The sequence below is a fragment of the Amyelois transitella genome, chromosome 3, assembly GCF_032362555.1.
Source record: "Amyelois transitella isolate CPQ chromosome 3, ilAmyTran1.1, whole genome shotgun sequence".
In the NCBI taxonomy this organism is placed as follows: domain Eukaryota; kingdom Metazoa; phylum Arthropoda; class Insecta; order Lepidoptera; family Pyralidae; genus Amyelois; species Amyelois transitella.
The window spans coordinates 1,068,766-1,090,007 of record NC_083506.1 but is presented as its reverse complement, the minus strand read 5'-3'; the positions used below and the strand labels follow the sequence as shown (position 1 = coordinate 1,090,007).

At 38.0% G+C, this 21,242-nt stretch overlaps 1 protein-coding gene across 7 annotated transcripts in view; it reads left to right on the top strand.

The window, feature by feature from the left end:
- The window catches only part of LOC106133368 (obscurin), a 144,588-nt gene that overhangs the window by 74,307 nt on the left and 49,039 nt on the right, over positions 1 to 21,242 (top strand). For 6 of the 7 annotated variants that reach the window (XM_060950165.1, XM_060950166.1, XM_060950155.1 and 3 more), the window contains 13 exons: positions 206 to 371; positions 8,844 to 8,936; positions 10,848 to 11,150; positions 11,489 to 11,642; positions 11,848 to 12,936; positions 13,091 to 13,720; positions 14,019 to 14,267; positions 14,946 to 15,087; positions 15,917 to 16,107; positions 18,763 to 18,884; positions 19,185 to 19,320; positions 19,587 to 19,764; positions 20,831 to 21,008. In XM_060950165.1, the coding sequence (XP_060806148.1) occupies positions 206 to 371; positions 8,844 to 8,936; positions 10,848 to 11,150; positions 11,489 to 11,642; positions 11,848 to 12,936; positions 13,091 to 13,720; positions 14,019 to 14,267; positions 14,946 to 15,087; positions 15,917 to 16,107; positions 18,763 to 18,884; positions 19,185 to 19,320; positions 19,587 to 19,764; positions 20,831 to 21,008 (3,631 nt within the window). The remainder of the gene's footprint in view (positions 1 to 205; positions 372 to 8,843; positions 8,937 to 10,847; positions 11,151 to 11,488; positions 11,643 to 11,847; positions 12,937 to 13,090; positions 13,721 to 14,018; positions 14,268 to 14,945; positions 15,088 to 15,916; positions 16,108 to 18,762; positions 18,885 to 19,184; positions 19,321 to 19,586; positions 19,765 to 20,830; positions 21,009 to 21,242) is intronic. The other variant, XM_060950159.1, reaches the window with a different exon arrangement.

Below are 21,242 nucleotides of genomic sequence, written 5' to 3'. Positions count from 1 at the left end.
TAGAATATTTTTGTCCTTTATGCTGTTATTATAACATCTGCTACAAACAGCTGACTGCTAATAAGATGCTGAATTCTCATATAGGGACTTCCCTATATGAGAATTCAGCATCTTAGTTGTATTTTTGTATTGTTGTAGTCATCTTATAGGACTTCCTATACTCCTTAAAAACAATTCAACAATTCAATTTACTTTTCATACGCAGGGCACTACTGGAAGGCATAAAGTACTACGCGGGCGAACCGCGCATGCTCGGGCGGGCACTCCTGCGCATGGAGCGGGAGTTCGACAAACACGTGGCGTACTGCCGCGACGAGCCCCTGGCGCAGCATCTGTTAGCCACGGACCCTGTGGTGAATGAATACTTCCAGGTAAATTAATGTCTTCATCATAAAATGAATTAAAAACTAGTAAATATAGTAAAAACAACAAATTTTATTTCATGCGACATCTATGTTTTTCGTGTGGAACTAAAGTATAAATTTGAACAGCGACATCTATTGTTAGTAGACTCAAACCATTTCATCCGCAATGAAGTGGTTCGAGTCTGATATGTATAAAATATTCATTTGTTTTCTTTCATTTCGAGTTAAACAGATAGCGTTACTCTCACCTCTTGAAAATTATGTTTTGCTAATATAATCAACTAGCGACCCGCCCCGGCTTCGCACGGGTGCAAAATTATAAATGTTATTATACATAAAAACCTTCCTCTTGAATCACTCTACCTGTTACAAAAAACCGCATCAAAATCCGTTGCGTAATTTTAAAGATTTAAGCATACTAACAGACTTAAATAACGACTTTGTTTTATACTATGTAGTGATGCTTTATTAATGAAAGGACCAATTCGTAGTCCAATTATGGATGTCACTAAGTAGGTTCTATAAGTATTCTTTTTTATTTATTAATTTAATAAATATATGTTCGTTCTCTTAGTACATTAGCTTATTAGCGTATGTACCCTAATGATCTTCTTTTCTGGTAATAGGAAAACATCATGAGTAAACAGATATCTTTACAACCGTGATCCAATCTGGGTTAAGCTTTCCTGTAAGGTTGCGGTTGTGGAGACCGGCCGGGAATACCTTATATACCCGACTCACCTGCTTCACGATCTTAGCCACTTGCAAACCCCAGGCTCCTCTCCAAACAAGTGAGAGAGCCCTGTATATTCCTGTCCCATTAACAATCGTATTCTTTTAGTGGATCAAGCTTATAAACTTGGGATTCTTCATTGAAGCGACGGGCTAGCAACCTGTCAGTTTATATGAAACTCAGTTCTATCAGTAAGCCAAACAGCTGAACGTGGCCTATCAGTACTTTCAAGGCTGTTGGCTTTGTCTACCCCGCAAGGGATATAGACGTGATTAATCAAGCATTTCAGCATTCCATTCTGGTCGCTCTATCTTCTTTCACATCATTAAGTTCCCTTTGCACTAAGAGGGATTAAGATACAATACCCCTAATACGAGTATTCTGATATTTATTCATACATATAATCACGTCTATATCCCTTGCGGGGTAGACAGAGCCAGCAGTCTTGAAAAGACTGATAGGCCACGTTCAGCTGTTTGGCTTTATGGTGGAATTGAGATTCTGGTATATAGTAAGATAATATTTGGTGTTCGTTGTGGGATAATCCCCGATTCTCCGGACCGGCCACCACGGCGGCCGGGCGCCGCTGGGCACCGCGCCAAAACCAGAATAGTTCGCGTGCGCCGCGTTATCTGTGGCATTATTGCTGTCAATTCGAACTCATATGGGGGGCAGACGTTATTAAGTCATAATTTGATGTGTTTGCATTGGAGCTTTCCAACAGAGAATTATATCGCAGAGATCGAATCTCAATACAGAAACTAAGACAATCATAATATTTTTATATGACATACCTATATAAAAAATGATCCAAGACCCCACCAATCGGTACAAATTCATCAGGGACTGGATGTGCAGACTACGGTGCATACAATACGGGTTAGGTTCCCCTGCAAAAGTTGCGGAGGTCAGACGGTACCTGCTTACGGTACACCTGCTTAACGGTACCTGCTGACGCTACCTGTAACCTGACTCACCTAATGCAGCATCCATGGTCAAGGCATACCCCGGGCACCTCTCCAGAGTGGAGAGGATGCAAGCCAGGTGGAAGAAGGAGTTAATAATAGTGTACCTCCGGTGAGTTTTGCGTTCTAGTGAATAACCATGTAAAGATGAATGAGTAAGATAGTCATAAATAGTGTGTTTACATAAGCTTTGCCAAATAAACTTGGTTCCACTAATTATTTCATCCATTTCCTTGGCGGTCGCGCCTTGCCTAATGCCAAAAAACAACATTATTTACCTACCCGTATAATTATTGTTATGACAATGTCTAGGATTGTTGCTGACTTGGCAAAAGTCTAGGACTTGATTAAGGTCACTGACTCTTTCATTGTCATACACGAAGGTACTGTGATCTCAGAAATAATTATGTGTTTTGACAGAGCGAGCGTGGACTACCTTGGGGCCATAAAACAATCCCTTTAATCCGTGTTTGTCGTCAATTTATGAATAAAGGCCTTTAATCTAGACCGTGAATGTATACATTTGAAAAATTAATAAATAAATTTATAAATAAATATATACGGGACTAATTACACTGATTGAATTAGCCTCGAAGTAAGTTCGAGACTTGTGTTGCGAGATACTTACTCAACGATACTGTATTTTATAATAAATACTTATATAGATAAACATCCAAGACCCAGACCAATCAGAAAAAGTTATTTTCTCATCATGCCCTGGCCGGGATTCGAACCCGGGACCTCCGATGTCACAGGCAAGCTACCGCTGCGCTACGGAGGCCGTCTAATTTGAAAAATGTTTTAATGATTTCAATACATATATTAGGTATGTGAATTAAAATAACAATAATATTTACCTACATACTACCTATACAAATTATGTCAAAAACTTACATAATAAAAATATTATAATGAATCCCATTTCTATGGCAGTTCAGAGTACCTACCTTGAAAGGGTATTCTTGTCTATCAGCTTTAAGATGACACATCTTCTAGTCCTTTCCTTCCTCCATGAGAAATAACCTATAAATAGTTATAAGTTGAATATTTTTGTACAAAAACCACGTAAACAGTACATTCAGCTATAACAGTGGTATCCTACGCATTAAGATGGCCGTCACGCACTTGACTCAAATCCAGAAATAAGTTTATTCGCTCACTTCCTGCGTTATGCTATTAAAACACAACATTTCATAATTGTTCAAATATTTGTTTGTTACTTATGGTTACACCTACTGAATGTCGGTTTCTTTGGGACTCATATTTTTATCTGTTATAAGTAACTAAAATTAAATTGTTAATATTTTGTACACTCTTATCATTCTAAGTATTTACTATAAATAAAGTATCGTTGAGTTAGTATCTCGTAGTAAAGTTTCGAACTTACTTCGAGGCTAACTCAATCTGTGTAATTAGTCCCGTATATATTTATTTATTTATTATTTAATACTCTTATCATTCGGTATTGCATTCTTTACTATTGGGTTCCCTATGGATAGCTGAGGATTTATTAAAAGGCTGTCTCCTAGGGAATAATCGGGAATTTTGATGCACCTACAATACACCTTGTGATTAAGGGTGGTCCCATACTTTGCTTGACCGTCGCTACGTACTCAATGAAAATAAACCTTTATTAGTAATCAATGTTGGTAGGATAGCCTACGCTGAGCGTGGACTGGTAAGAAACAAACTTATTAATATTATAAATGCGAAAGTTTGTGAGTATGTCAGTATGGATGTTTGTTACTCCTTCACGCAAAAACTACCGAACCGATTACGATGAAATTTGGTACGTAGGTAGCTGAAATTCCAGAATAACATATAGGCTACTTTTTACCCCAAAGTTCCCGCGGGATTGATAGGATTTCCATACGGACGAAGTCGCGGGCGACCTCTAGTATGAAATAATCAATGATTGTAACATTACCTTTTTAATAAAACGCCTTAAAGAGAACGATATTTCTGACATGCCTAGATTAAAGAGACAAGTTGACTAGATGCCTGCAACCCAGTCTGCTCCACCAACCCGCTACGTCAGCAGGACTTCCCAATGCGACCTTGCCGGCTGACCGTGGCTCAGACACCAGCGACGTCACATCAACATCATTATCCTCACCGCTGGGCTATGTTTAGCGGTGGACGGCTCAGGCACAGCCGAAGACCAGTCGTTTGAGAGCCGCGGCTGCGAACACCACGCACGCTCCAGCGATACCTCGACCTTCGACCACTCGTCCGAGTGAAGTGTGTGTCTGTGATAGTGTTCTCGTGAAACCGATGATAACAACCAACCCTCAACACCCAGGTATAGTGACTACCAAACGTGTTATATTTAGCTCGCGAAAATATCGTGATTTTTTCCCCCATTTCAATGTTACGCGTCGGTGTAGTATTACAGCGTCTGGTTTATTTTGAGGCGGAGGCGTGGGTGGATGAGTTAGCAATGCTATATTTCTTGTTCTGTGCGAGTTCTCGTATATCGGATGGTGGTAAGGATCTCTTCTGGTGTGACGCCTGGTGACCTTGACCTACTTCTCACACGTGCGCGGGATTAACCCGTTTAGATGCAGATGATTGACCTAATTATAACGTAGATCAAAACGAGAGAGTGAAATTCTTGATCATTGATACCTGAAATGGTATTTGTATGAGAAAAGTTAAATTATTTAAGAATTAACGTAACTAACTCGAATTAAACATTTCAGGACAACAGCTGTTTGTCAATATATTTATCGTTTAATTCAAATAAGTCTTATAACAATTTACAATATATCATTCGTGTTGAACGGAATTCCACGAACGTTCTTACCAGGTTAAAAAATGAAATGCTTAATTGAAATTTGTATCTAACGTAGGTAACATGAACAGATGCGTGAATCAAATCATCTGTCATGATATTTTAGGATAACTGACGCAAGCGCATATGATTTTGTTTGATCAGAAAGCTAAATGTAAGGCAAGAAAACAAATATTACTCAACTCTCAATTAGTTTAATAGCAATTTGGTAGCCAAGTTTTACTAACTGAAGCTTGCCAAGAATTAACAATCGACTGGCATTATTAATAAATTCGGAAATTTTACTATGTCCTAGCAACAAAGACTCTTACGATGAAACCACCAGAAAAATACACAACAATCGACTTGCGGATAAAAATTGAAATTTAATTTTTTAGTCAAATATTTTATACGTTAACAAACACTAACAGTAAATAAATTACAAGTGTTACTATTTGAGTAAGTCGTAGGGTATTTTGCCTGCAATCAGAGGCAATTCATCATTCTATATGCAATTTATGCACTATTTTTCTGCTTTTAAACAGAAAAATAATGCATTTAAACTCAGAATATTGGTCTTTAGTCTAGACTTTGTTCTGTTCTAGATCTTGCCTTAAAGTGTAACTTGACAGAGCACCGGCCATTTATCTTATATTAGTCTAGTTAGTTTCTTCCAATTTGTTCTAACATTTGCCATCTCACTCCCACACAGCCACCCTTTTCCTGTACACTTCTGGACATTCATCTTTTTTTCAATATTATAAACGCAGTAAGTGTTGTTCTCATTGTGACCACGACCGCTCTGCCAAGAGCGAAACGACAAAGATGAAGATTATGAACTCGGAAACTCTTGTTGAAAATGAACACTAACTAACCCTAACGTGTTCCCAATTCCCACCAACACCAATACTGACGATGTCAAGGTGCCCTAAATTCATTTCTGTTCAACGGCCCGCTTTCGGAAAACATGTTTATGTTCCATCGCAGCTTCAATAGCAAAGTGTGCGAATCGGATGCAATGTTTATCATTTGGAATAACAATAGATGCAACATGAAAGTTTACACGAAGTGTTTCTTGAAACGTTTTCGATTTATTTAATTTAACTCGACCGCCTGATAGATATAACATCTAAAAGAATTGGAAAAACCTTTAGAACGGTTTCAAGTATTGATTAAAATAATTACAAAATTAGAAGGTTTTTGTGAAATTAATACGTTATTGCAATATTCTAATTGCATATTTCCTCGTCAAATAGCCTAGGTTTGAAAGTGGACGATCTCTAAAGCAATTATAGCAACATCGGTAACACGCGCAGCTGATTATATTTAAAATGCGTCAATCAATAATTTTGTAAAAAGAGAACCGCCTCCAATCGTTATCCTCCTTTTTTGAAATCTTTAGCTTTCTCCTTGGTGTGCCAACAACGCTTCCCTGAAAACCGCATCAAATTCGGTTGAATTAAACGCGACATAGGTAATCGTGGACATATAAGAGATGGATGGATGGCGTAAAGGATAGTAAGAGGAGAAAGGGAGTAACCAGTGAGATGGCAATTGACAGATGTAATTGGAAAAAACTAATAAACTGTGCCGACCCCGCGTAGAAAGTGGGAAAAGGTTACGACGAAGAAGAAGAAGAATCGTGGACGTTAAAACATACAAATAGGTCAAACTTTGAGAACCATCTTTTCTCCTTGAATGCAGTTAAAAAGAAACTGTTGTTTTGAAATGACAAGGTACAGAATAGAATGTGTTATCGCTCATCATACTTTACGACTTTGAGAATGCATCTCATTCCGCGTCAATATCTGGGTTGATTGACTCTGGCGTTGTGCCAAGTGATTAGGGAGACTTGCAACGAATGATCCTTCACAGCTTCAGCAAATTTATGGTGTCACTATCTCTTCAATATGTTAATTGCAACCTGCGTGGTGAAATATGAACTATGGTGGTGGTGTGCCGTGTGGTCTCCGGCACCATTCCAAAAAAAAAAGAATAGGACCACTCCATCACTTTCCCATGGATGTCGTAAAAGGCGACTAAGGGATAGGCTTACAAACTTGAAATTCTTTTTTAGGCGATGGGTTAGCAACCTGTCTCTATTTTAATCTCAATTCTATCATTAAGCCAAATAGCTGAACGTGGCCATCAGTCTTTGCAAGACTGTTGGCTCTGTCTACCCCGTAAGGGATAAAGACGTGACCATATGTTTGTATGTATGTAGATAGATATATAATTCATTTATTTGATTTGCTACACACAATTTAAAATATACATATAAATAAAAAAATAATAAAGGGTGTAAGTTGCAGCAAAAAGGTCATAACGAATTTGTTGCTATAGAGCAATACGCTGATTTTCAGTTAGGTATGACTAGCGTTGAAAATTCCGAAAGAAACAAATTGTTTTTTTCGGTGAAAGAAACGTTTTTTCGTTTTTTACCGTTTTATTTGTTTGTTACATTGAATTATATCAGAATAAAACCTTGGGGAAAAAACGGTTTTATTGAGATTTTCGTCGTTTGTTTCGAAAAATAAGAAAAAAACGATTGGAAAACTATATATATATTCTATGTATAATTACCAATTTTTAAAACAATGATGCATATTGTAAGGAAATCAATACTTTTCCTATCGTATTTTTCCGTTTCTTTCATATTTTTCCGTTTTATTGATAAAAAACATGAAATATTTCATTCTTATCTTTCTTGAAACTTTCGTAAAAAACTTGTATAAAAACGAGGGAATTTGAAAAAAAACGGAAAATTTCCCGCTTTTTTCAACCCTAGTTATGACCTAGGTGCTAGTGCAGGTCAATCTGCGCACGTAATAACAAAGTCTCGTGGTTGGTATGTCTTGTTGTTCTGTTAGATATTGTATACCTGTTTCATTCTCAGCCGTTTGCTTCATATTTTAGGGTTCGCATAGGAGAGCAGTATCTAAATATCAAATATTTTCTGTCTTGACATTCGCCCTGATAATTATTGAATTGCATCTTCCGATGTCTATATTTGCATCTAACTAGACTTAAAGAAAGAATAATACTTATACCACTTACTGAAAAAGTTTAACATTATTTGAAAATATATATCCCTAAGACCGAACTCAACCAGGCAGAGTCTTTCAAAATAATATATTTATGGTCAATTATGACCTAAAGATGATCTTATTGGCCACAACACGACGTGAAAACTATAAGTATAATGGAATCAATCCCGCGGGAACTCCGGGATAAAAAGTAGCCTATACGTTATTCTGGGTTTTCAGCTACCTACATACCAAATTTTATCGTAATCGGTTCAGTAGATTTTACGTGAAAGAGTAACAAACATCCATACTGACATCCAGACATACCTACCCACAAACTTTCGCATTTGTAATATTAGTAGGATGAATGCGATAATGACGAGGAAAGATTCAAATAAAATGAGATACGGCTAGGCAAAGTAACAGATATTCCTGAAAATGTGACGGCATTGCAGTTCTGACTTTGACCTAGAAGAGTGTCAACATAATCATTGCATTGCTGGTCTTTGTCAAGGGTACATTTCATTATTATAAACGCATTTCCCACACAAATGTTATTAAACTCATGTGTCGCCTGGCACTTGCAGCACGCTAAAATATAATGTTCGTAACACTCGAATATTTTAATTAAATCTTTGTTCTTCGTGAGTTTATGATTTTTTTAATTTAAGTAGGTAGTTAAAAATGGCTATTTAGATCGTAAAAACGATGCCCAAAACAGATTTTTTCTAACCATAAATTATAATAATAAATATTTTTTTTCAATTGTGTATTTCTCTCAATCAATGTTCGCGCCATCATAACACTGCTGGCCAAAGATAAACAAAAAAAAAAAAACAAAAGAAAACATATTTCAAATCAAATCAATTCATAATGGCGGGAAAGCACTTTTACTCTATATTTATGGCATATTTTATAAAAACTAAAATATCAGAAATGTTTTTTCTGAAGTCTGTAAATATTTTTCTTGTTTGTCTGTAGGCCTTAGCTGACAAACTCGGCGACGACAAAGGCATCACCGAACATCTGAAGCTTCCCATACAGAGGATCAACGACTACCAACTGTTGTTAAAGGTAATTTGTTTCTTTTTTTTGTTTTTTTTTATCGCATTATTAATACTTACATAAATTAAATCACACGTATTTCCCAGAGATTTAGGCGGAGACTGAATATTTCCACTTGCCACGATCCATAATTGCTTCTTACACTTCATTCACATTCCTAACTTATTTCTTGCAAACATACATACAATACATATGGTCACATCTATATCCCTTGTGGGGTAGACAGAGCCAACAATTTCTAAAAGACTGATAGGCCACGCTCAGCTATTTGGCTTAATGATAGAATTGAGATTCAAATAGCGACAGGTTGCTAGCCCATCGCCTAAAAAATGAATCCCGAGTTTGTAAGCCTATCCCTCGCTTTTCTTGCAAACTCGGCGGTATAGGGTAGTTTTTTTTTTTTGTCTTCCTTATTTTTATCATAATAACACAAATCTCGAACCTACTTCGAGGCTAACTCAATCTGTGTAATCCTATCTATCATCGTGTTATCGGTTGCATCCTCCACTACTATGCTTCAAGCCCGTGGTCCGCTTCTCAAATTACTCTTTCCACTAAGTCCGGTTTACAGCAACCTAGTTTTAAGTCCACGAATTCACATGACATCTTCCGTGATGCCAAGCATGGAAAATTTTTCGCGATTTCATCCCACTCTTTATTTACTTCCAGTTATATCTATCTATTGCTTTCTCACTTCGTATTTCCGCTTAAATGTTACTGATTTATTATTCACCATAGTAAGGTTGATACTATTAGAAATCACTGACTGAAACTATTGAACCGATTACGATGAACTTTTGTATGTACTAGGTAGCTAAAGACACAGAATAACATATACCTAGGCTTTTTTTATCCCGGAGTTCCCGTGGGATTGATTCCACGCGTAAGAAGTTGCGGGCGGTCTCTAGTGTACCATATGATAGATAAAAAATTAAAAGGAATAACTGATTTACGGGTTGAGATAAGAAGTTAAGAAACAAATGTTTATACATTTAGCTAGGCCGATGACCTTTCAATCTTGTATAAAAACTATCGGCACTTAACTACACATGAAATAAAAATAAACTCTTTGTAATCGAAAGTTTGGCAAACGATCCAGATAATTATAAATAGATAGGCAATTGTTTACACTGAATTTGCTGTTCCACGTCGTTATGCGTTTTGGAATTATGATCTCGGAATACAAGTTCACAGGCTGGAAGAGATCCCTTCATGGGATAAGTCCGTCATTGCAAGTGATTTGTTTCTTTTATAACTATGTACTTACTATTTTCTTGTTACTGTGTAAATTTCTATGCAATAAAGATATTACAAACAAACAAACAAGAACGAAAGCGAACAACTAGATCATGGAGACAAATATAAATAGTTAGACTCGACCTTTGCAAGGTTTGGTATGCAGGAACGCTTATAAACATCATTGGATTAATATGTTTGCCCTTTAAACACGTGTTTGTAATAAGACAAATCATTTCACTTTACATTTCATAAACAATGTATAATATTTGTGTGCCTAATATTTTCACATGCGTTGATTTTCCGTGGAGATTATCACGATGGAGATAATCTTTACATATTTGTAATACTTTACAAGGTTTACATGAAATAAGTTTTTCAGGAATCGCTTCCAACTTACGTTACTTATGACAAGCTTTGTACTGTTTTTTATCTTTATATTGCCGCATTCCGCCACTTAAATAATAAATAATTTACAAAATTTATTAAATTAACAATTTCCGCGAACTTACACTCATATAGGCTTTTTGGGAAATCCACTTTTAGTATCCCCAAGAAATTTGTATGCGAAATTCTGCCTGCTATCAATATTTTGGTCTGTCCGCAACGATTTTCCTATCAGTTTCTTACTCAAAAGGAAACTAATATGATTTTAATAAATAACACAATCAATTTATTCCACAGGAACTAGTCAAGTACTCGAAACGTCTCGGCGACGACAGTAGCGACCTCCAAAAGGCGTTGGAACTCTTCCTATCTGTCCCCAATCGCGCCACAGACAACAAATTCCTTGCCAGCATCGAAGGCTATCGTGGAAACATCTACAAACTCGGACGACTCCTCACCCACGACTGGTTCACTGTCACAGATAGTGAAGGCAAGTCCAAGGAGAGGTATCTCTTCCTCTTCAAAGCTAGGATCTTGATCTGCAAGGTCAAGAGGGTCTCCGAAGATAGGTCCGTCTTTGTTCTAAAAGATATCATCAAGGTAAGAAATAATTTTTCTGGAAGTTTCATATTAATTAGTTGTAAAACTGATATCGTGTCAATATTTAAAAAAATATCTTGAGAAACAAAAAATATCGAGAGTGGACTCTTTTTTTATAAAAGTTTGAGTGTCACAAAGTGCGTATTATTCAGACAAAAATCATCACCTAACGAAGTAAAGCAATAAATACAATCAAAACTCTAGCTTGTTTACTATTACGCAATCAATTCGCTTTGACTTTCCCTTGCCAAAAATAGCGCAATATAAGAAACCATCTATCTACATTTGGCCTGCATCCAAACGGGTCTCTGTTTACTCCATTGAGAATTCTTTTGTAGCTCCCTGAAGCGGAGGTCAAGGACGTTCCAACTGAGAAGTTGAAGATAGAGGTTCGGCAGAAGTCTTCTCCTCAATTTGTGACCCTTTCGGCTCATAAGGAGCACGTGAAGAACGCGTGGCTAGCGGAGATCGGTCAACACCAGAGCGACCTTGGTAAATATATTTTTACACTGTGATTTATATTTTTGATGTGAACTATTTTATACTCCAAGTGTTTTCAACTGGTCCGTCCAGTATATGAAAGTTACTTTACGGATACAGTTTCATTTATAATCAAATTTATTATTACTAGGTATTTAATGTATATTAACGACTTATTCAATTTCCTAAAAATGCATTATCATTACTTTTTCTACAGTCGCTTTAGCTGAGCACGCCGCAGACGATCTTCAAGTTCTTTCCCCACCTCAAGTCACCTCTCCAGAACCTCCTGAAGAAAACAAAAAGAAAAGAGAACGGCCAGACGACGTACAAGAAGTCAAAGAGAAACGTTCGCGAGTCGAAGAGGTTGAAGTATCGCAAACAGGACAAACCGTCCAAAAGAAACGAACACACGTTGAAGAAATCGAAGTCTCTCAAACAACAGCAGAGACTGGACAACAAATACAAGAAAAACGTGCTCGTGTAGAGGAAACGCAAGTTTCTCAGACAGAAAAAGAACAAGAAGTTCAAGCTGGGATAACTATCCAGTCCGAATCTAGTGAGGTTTTAGTTAAAACAAAAACACGTGTCTCAGTCACTGAGTCATCACAGGAAACCCAACAGTTTGAGTCTAGTCAACAGACTCAAGTCAAACAAACAGTAGCTGGTGAAGTTCGGGGATCTGCAAAAGCTGAACTTCAAACAGAAGCTACTGAAGTCAAAAAAGTCAGCGAATCTTCAAAATCAGAATCACAAAAGGAAGAAACCAAACAATCCAAACTTGAAAGTGTTGAGACCAAAACTCAGCACGTAGAAAAAAGTCACGAACAACAATCTACAACAGGAAAATTTGAGGCAACTGTTGAAAGCAAAAAGTCAGAAACACAAAAAGTCGAACATACACATTCTGCTGTAACTACAGAAACTAAAGCTGAATCTAAGGTCGAAGTTAGTAAATCTGAGGAAACAGCGCAAGTTGAAGCATCGAAAGTAACAGCTAAGACTACACAAAGCGAAGCAGAGAAAAAGTCTCAAGTTAGCAACGGTGACATACCTAATGTTTCTACTAGAGAAGATTCATTGGAACAATTGAAAGCTTTAAGAAGAGCATCATTGGATGCTGCAACTAAATCTAAATCTGAAGCAAGTGTAACTGTCCTAGAGACAAGTGAAGTGAAAGTTGAAAGTTCTAGCGCAACTGGCGCGTGTTCTGAACAAGAAGTTACTTCAAGCAGTCAAGCTGTAGCGGAAGAAGCCACAGACGAACAAATGTCGAGATATAGTCGCAGTTCTCGACTCTCGGGGGGTAAGTAATAAAACATAGTAAGCATTTAAATTGGCAAAATAGTATAGGTACATTTTAATATTTGTCTAACTATGTATGAAGAAAATTTGATTTCGGTCTTGGCTACTTATTTTTCTTATTGTAAAGCATTATTAAAACATGGAATCTCTTACAGAATACTCCAGTAGCGCCCGTAGTGGTCGCTACGAATCGTCTAGTTATGATAGTACCGGAGTATCTTCCTACTCCCGCCGAGAAAGCGGCTCCCGGGTCGAAAGCGGGAGGTACGAGACCGGAGGCTCCATAGAGGGCAGTGCCTCCTCCAGATACGAATCCAAATACTCCAGCTCCAAAATCGAGGGTTCGGAAGAGTCTAAGCTTGATGCCATCGCATCCAAATATGGAATCGAATCTAATTATGAGAGCAGCAGCAAGCGAGACAGCATCGCTGCGAAATACGGAATCGGCTCGTCTGATGAGAGCACTAGGATAGAAAGACGATCCTCTTCGAAATACGGAATTGGCTTATCTGATGACAGCTCTAATATAGAAGGACGCTCTTCCAAGTACAGTCTAGAAACAAGCATCGATGGAGGCAAAATCGAAGGAGTCACCTCCAAGTCTGAAACTAGTTTCAGCGCAAAGAACGGCGAGACCGCGTATGAAAGCAAATATTCCAAAAGCGCTATTGCCAATGGCTCAATCAGTGCTGGCGAATATGAATCCGTTAAATCTGTTTCGAAATCCGCATCCCAAGATGGAAGACCTGTTTTCAATGTTACGTTGGAAGGCCAGAATATTGAGCGTAAGTCAAGTAGACTAGCAGAAAAACACTCTAAATGAAGTAGATACACCTTAGTGCTTGTATATACGCTTTTAGAATATAACCTACACGACACTGTACTAACTCGGCTTCACGATCTTTTATCATATTTACTTTCTTCAGTGAGAGTTCGTATATTCTTACATTAAGACGAAAATATAACAAAATTTTTGGTCTACATATTTTGACTGGTAGTTAAATACTGGCCACAATTTTTTTTTACATTCAAAAGTAGAACTATACGAACTCTCGCACTGCTAACTTTCCTATGACTCCCCAGCTGGCGAAAATGCTACGTTCCAATGTACGCTCCGCGAATCCCTGGACTCCGTCAAGGTGACCTGGCTGAAAGACAACAAGCCTCTTACTGACCGCCTGATGGACCGGGTCACGATAACTTCTGAGGAAAATGGAAACCATCGTCTAGAATTGCAACACTGCCGGGAAGACGACTCAGGATTGTACACGGCTAGAGCCGAAAACGTGAAAGGAAACGCGCATTGCACCGCTCAGTTAGTCGTCCACGAGCGTAAGTTCTTTTTTTCAAATTTTGAAGAACTATTTATTCTTTTTTTTGTCTTGGACCAAAGAGTATACTTTGAAGATGTCAATTTTCTTTTTTTTTCGTATCTATAATCGTGCATGTGCCATATCATGAATAAGACATTGTAAAGCGTATTTAACATGATTGTTATAGTTAGCATTGTACGGCGCACTGCGTATCACTGTCGTTAATGCATGTTGATGTAGTCTCAATTAAAAGTATATCGTTGTTGTAGTCAGTATTTATCATTAGAATAATATTTATCTACGTGTCATTTTAATTAGATTTAAAAAATACTTCGAGTATTTTGGACCTTAAAATATCTTGGAAAACAGAGAGTTAAATGTCTCTTTAACATTCTTGTCTATTGACCGAACTATATTGGATTAATCTCCGGTCTAAATTTTTTTCTAAAGACCATCCAACTTCATTGACTTGTCTGACGCATAGATAAATAATAATGACTTTGTACATTGATTGCAACAGCTTTCAAGAAAAAATAACAGAATATATACAAAAGATATTATATCTTGGCTTCCTTAAATGTTTTAAGTTTAATTTGTTGCCAAAATCTATATTCTACAACTTAAGCTACTGCAATCAATGTGTCAAACAGATAATGACGTCACTTTACTACATTCAAATGACATTGCGATCTTGTAGTGACCCCAGAAGAGAGGAGGGCCCGTAACGCGCTCAACGCACCATATTTCGTGGTGGCCTTGAAAGATACAGAGATTCTGCAGAATACCTACCTTCGGTTCATGGTCAAGGTCAAGGGTGACCCCAATCCTGAGGTCAAGTTGTAAGTAACTCGAATTTATAACAGTAACTTAGTTATAAGTGTATTTTTATTTACTAACGTAGTTTACGCGATATTTATAGTGTATAGGCGACTAAGAGATAGGCTTATAAACTTGAGATTCTTATTTTAGGCGATGGGCTAGCCACCTGTCACTATTTAAACCTCAATTCTATCATTAAGCCAAACAGCTGAACTAGGCCAATCAGTCTTTACAAGATTGTTGGCTCTGTCTTCCCCGCAAGGGATATAGACGTCACTATATGAATGTATGTATGTAATAGTGTCTACTGTAAAGAAAAATCTTCTCTGATCTGCCTTGGACTTGTTTGGTAAATAATTCATTAACTTGATTTCCTTCAATCTACTGCTGAAGCGCATAGTCGAGGTACTGGTGACATGTCTACGCCGTAGACGTTGAATAACCAAGGCTTGTAGCACAAGCTACGGCGTAGCAGATATTTGTGCTACGGCGTAGACAAATGGTGAAGTTGATTACAATTTATAGACCTAGGTTGTCTGTTCCGAATATTTTCATAATAAAGCTATAAATAACTTGCATTGAGGATCAGCAAAGAATCTAAGATGAAGAAAGTTTTATATTTTTTAATAATCTACTTTCCAAATATGTATATAAAAGAAGAAAGTAAATGACTGACTGACATGACAAACCTCTGGGTCAAGAGACTTTAAATTTGACGAGAAAGTTCTTTATGTGATCTAAGGGTGCACTAATAGAGGATTTCCCGAAATTCCCACGAGAATTATGATGATTTTTCATTCTACGCGGGCGCTCTCTAGTAATTTAATAAAATATATATATTTTTTGCAGCTTCTACGAAGGCAAAGAGATCGTGAACACGTCTGAAACGGAACGCATCTCTATAATACGCGCACGCGCCGACCGCGGCTGCTACGAGCTGGTCATAGCCGACGTGAACCCCGCCGACGCCGGGAGGTACTCCTGCAAGGCCATGAATATTTATGGAGAAGTGGAGTCGCAAGCAGTTGTGACAGTTGTTGGTGAGTTGCGCACTTAACATTTACATACATACACACATATGGTCACGTCTATGTCTACGTATTGCGGGGTAGACAGAGCCGACAGTCTTGAAAAGACTGAATGGCCACGTTCGGCTGTTTGGCTTAATGATAGAATTGAGATTCAAATAGTGACGGGTTGCGAGCCTATCGCCTAAAAAAGAATCCCAAGTTTGTAAGCCTTGGGGTAGGCAGAGACTTATCTACTGTTGTAATTATATATTATATACTGATTTTTTCTTTAGTTTAAGTTCTATTCTTATTTTTTTCCTTGATGTACATAATTATATATATATATATATAAATAGGCATCGCCATCATTAATGGTGATATTGAAATTTGGGACAATTATGGGCACAATGGATGGGTGGGTCTCCACTCTTTCCATCTCTTTCCCATGGATGTCGTAAAAGGCGACTAAGGGATATGCTTATAACCTTGGGATTCTTCTTTTAGACGATGGGCTACCAACCCGTCACTATTTGAATCTCAATTCTATCATTATGCCAAACAGATGAATGTGGCCTATCAGTCTTTTCAAGACTATTGGCTCTGTCTACCCCGTAAGGGATAAAGACGTGATCATATGTATGTATGGATGGGTGGGAAAGCGAGAGAGAAGTATACCGACAACAGATAGCCCTCTTTTTGTGAAAGGCGGTTGAAAAACAAAAATTTAGTAAGAAAAACATCAATTGAGTTAAGTATATTTTTGGCAAGGCGCTCTCGAAAACTTTCAGCTTTCAGCATATATTCAACATTCTGTGGGAACTGTTACAGGGCCGTGTCGTTTCCTCTGCGCGAAGGCCGGTCACTAATGGACTGGCTGAAGAAGCATGACTGACCTACTTAACTTACCTAAATAGAGAGAAGATAAAGATTAAAAATTATAAATTAGAGTGTCGTGTGGTTCCCGGCACCAATAAAACAAAAAAGAATTAGGACCCGTCCGTCTATCTTTTTCCCATGGATGTCGTAAAAGGCGACTAAGGGATAGATTTATGAACTTGGTATTCTTCATTTAGACGATGGGCTAGCAACCAGTCACTATTTGAATCTCAATTCAACATAAAGTCAAACAGCTGAGCGTGGCCTATCAGTCTATCCCAGACTGTTGGCTCTGTCTACCCCGCAAGGGATATAGACGTAATTGTATATATGTATGTGTGTATAGATTAAAAAATACCAGTATTTTGTGATATTGACTGATCTACTGTTTTCTAACTCCCTTTAGTTTTGATCTTGGTAATGAGATTTTTTTTTGTAAACTTCATTGTACGCATATTCTTATATTCGGACTTATATATTTATATGTATGTATGTATTTATGTACCTCTCTCCTAAGCATAGTGAACACTCGGGTCTAATTTCAACTCATTATGTTTAAGTTTCATTATAGTATTGATGGAAGAGCGTTTTTACGGTTGCGTCCTTTCTGAAAATGTACCTGAATTAATGTGACTGTCTTAGGAGGAGGTTAACTAAAAGTTTGACCCAGGGGAGGCCAGTTAAAAGTATTTTAATAATGTTATTTAAGTTTAAGTCGTAAAAGGCGACTAAGGGATAGGCTAATAAAATTGCGATCCTTTTTTTAGGCGATGGGCTAGCAACCTGTCACTATTTGAATCTCAATTCCATCATTAAGCCGAGCAGCTGAACGTGGCCATTCAGTCTTTTCGGGACTGTTGGCTCTGTCTACCCCGTAAGGGATATAGATGTGACTATATGTATGTATGTTATTTAAGTAGCAAATAGTCACGTGACCCACCAGGTGGTAATTCGCGCATCTTAATAACTCACGTCTAAGAATGATATACAGTCAGTTCTATAAATAAGTACGTGAGAACCACATTTTTACGATGTTTGGACGCCCTCCAGTTTATTTTATGCGATGGTTATGAGGCTATAAATAGTCCGTGGTAAATAGATTTCAAACTGATTGGTTGCACATGACATTAACATTCAAATGTTTAAGACTGTGATTAGTGCCATGTAGTTTTCGGCACCAAAAGTCTTCTCTTCTCAGTCTTTCCTTTGATAAATGTTGCTATGGATGTCGTAAAAGGCTAAGGGTTAAGCTTAAAAACTTGGGATTCTTCTTTTAGGCGAGTCAGATATTAGTCTCTCATTGAGGTTAGATCCGCGACTGAACGGGGACGTCCCATCCCTTCTTATTAATTTATATATTTTTATGTACATCAAGGAAAAAAATAAGAATAGAACTTAAACTTAAAGAGGTTATTACAAAGGTACTCTTCTTTTTCGCTTCTGGTCACTATTGCAAAGATATCCTTTATCCTATATGGTGGTGTACCTTGTGTGTACGAACTACATACATACATACATATGGTCACGTCTATATCCCTTGCGGGGTAGACAGAGCCAACAGTCTTGAAAAGACTGAATGGCCACGTTCAGCTGTTTGGCTTAATGATAGAATTGAGATTCAAATAGTGACAGGTTGCTAGGCCATCGCCTAAAAGAAGAAACCCAAGTTTTTAAGCATATCCCTTAGTCGCCTTTTACGACATCCATGGGAAAGAGATGGAGTGGTCCTATTCTTTTTTGTATTGGTGCCGGGAATCACACGGGTACGAACTATTATATATTAAATACTTTATTACTTGCCTCGAGCAGATGATAAGAACATCTTCTTTGAGCTGCCGCCTGGCGGGGAAGGACTGCTCGCGAAGGGAGAGAAACCTTCCTTCACGTGGAAAAGGGATGGGCATCCCTTCGATCCTGAGGAGAGGTTCAAGGTACGTTTAGTACTCACAGTTTTGAGTTTATAAAAACTTAAAATAAAAACCAAATAAAGCTATATCTATATTTTTTTAAAGTAAATGTAGTTTGTAGTAATAAGTACTACATCACGTCTACTCATTATATAAATTCGAAAGTAAGTCTGTCACGCTTAAACTACTGCACCAATATCATGAAATTTTGCAGAGTACGTTATGTGGAGTACAACAGTTCAGTCTACATTAATTTACTCAAATTCCTTCAAAAGATGACGACCTCTACTTCGAGCATAACAATTATATTTTCTGTGCTTACAGGTGCTTCTAGGAGACGATGAAGACTCCCTGGCGCTGGTGTTCCAGCATGTGAAGCCGGAGGACGCAGGCTTGTATACCTGCGTGGCCAAAACAAGCACCGGCAACATTTCCTGTTCCGCCGAGCTGACTGTACAAGGTATAACAGCTTTAGTCTTCTTTTTATTTTTGCATAAAAATTTCATTAAGTCTAGTCATCAAGAAATAAAAATTTATCAAGTGTCAAGTTCTTTACTCAGTAAATCCATCTTGAGGTACTACATTATACGGGCGATACTCAATCATCATTACATCATATAAATTCAAGAACTTCTTCCATAATTCCAAGTTCGTGTTTAAATTCTCACACCAACTAACAGTAACACTTTGATAAAAGTTTGATTTAGATTTCTTCTTAATTTCCAGGTGCGGTCAACGAACTTCACCGTGAGCCAGAAAAACCAACATTAGTGATCGAGCATCGCGAAGCAATCGTCTCTATCGGCGGGTCAGCCATGCTGGAACTACAGTGCAAGGGCTTCCCCAAACCCAGCATCCTGTTTAAACACGATGGGAAAGTCATTGAGGCTGATACAAGGCACAAGTAAGTGAGAAACCAACTGTGTTGACCTCTAATAAAATAATAATAACATGTGTTGACCTCTGATCGTGAAGTGATTGTATTGAGCCGTGGGTCAGCGATGCTGGAACTACAGTACAAGGGTGTCCTAAAACCCAGCATCCTGTTTAAACATGATGGAAAAGTCATTGAGGCTGATACAAGGCACAAGTAAGTGAGAAACCAACTGTGTTGACCTCTGATTTTCAAGTGATTGTAAGGAGGCGTGGGTCAGCGATGCTGGAACTACAGTACAAGGGTTTCCTAAAACCCAGCATCCTGTTTAAGCACGATGGGAAAGTCATTGAGGCTGATACTAGGCACAAGTAAGTGAGAAACCAACTGTATTGACCTCTGATCGTGAAGTGATCGTATTGAGCCGTGGGTCAGCCATGCTGGAACTACAGTGCAAGCTTCTCCGAACCCAGCATCGTGTTTAAATGTGATGGAAAAGTCATTGAGGCTGTAACAAGGTAAGTGAGAAAACAGCTTTTTTGACCTCTGATTGTGAAGTGATTGTATTGAGCCGTGGGTCAGCGATGCTGGAACTACAGTGCAAGGGCTTCTCCGAACCCAGAATCCTGTTTAAACATGATGAGAAAGTAACTGAGGCTGATGCATAGCACAATTAAGTGAGAAACCTTACGCACGATATTTACGGGGCATAATTACAGGTTGCTGGGTAGATTTTGCCATGGAATTCCTCAAACCTGTTGCAATAGAGCATCTCAAACACGAGAAACTGATCCTGAGAATTAGTTACAACCAATAGTTGAGAATGCAACCTTTGTTCTAGAATTAACTGAATTTGGATTGAAATACTGCCGCCCTCGTTTTTAATGTGTATTACAAACAAGAGCGGTGCTAGATAAATTTCAATTGACGGTTTTTTCATAGCTTTACTTTGGTATTATCTTTCATTCATTTATATAATCAACTCTATATCCATTGTATGATATACAGAGCCAGCAGTCTTGAAAGACTCTTAAGCCACGTTAAGTTTAATGATTAGAATTTTTTAAATGATAAAATAAAATACATATTATTTCAGATTCCTCTACGAAGATGACGAGAGCATGTCTCTAGTCATCAAGAACGTTAGTTCAGCTGATGCTGGTATCTACCACGTGACCGCTAGCAACGAGTTGGGAGAAGACACCACCACCATGGAACTTATTGTGAAAGCAGCTCCCAAGATCAAGAGGAAGGTGGAGAACCAGACTTGCATGGTAAGAGATAGATGAGAGTATTCTTTACTTAGGTTACTTGCATGATGATAGGGTCAAGGTTTGATATGGACTTGCATGGTCAAGTTTTGGTGGTATAAATTGGAATTCAGCCCCTGTAGCATGCCACGAGCGACGCTGTTATTTTCGCGCGATGAAAACAACATCGCGCGTGCCATGCTACGAGGGCTGGAGAGGTGGTATAATCTACCATTGAATTGTGGAGAGGAACTACTC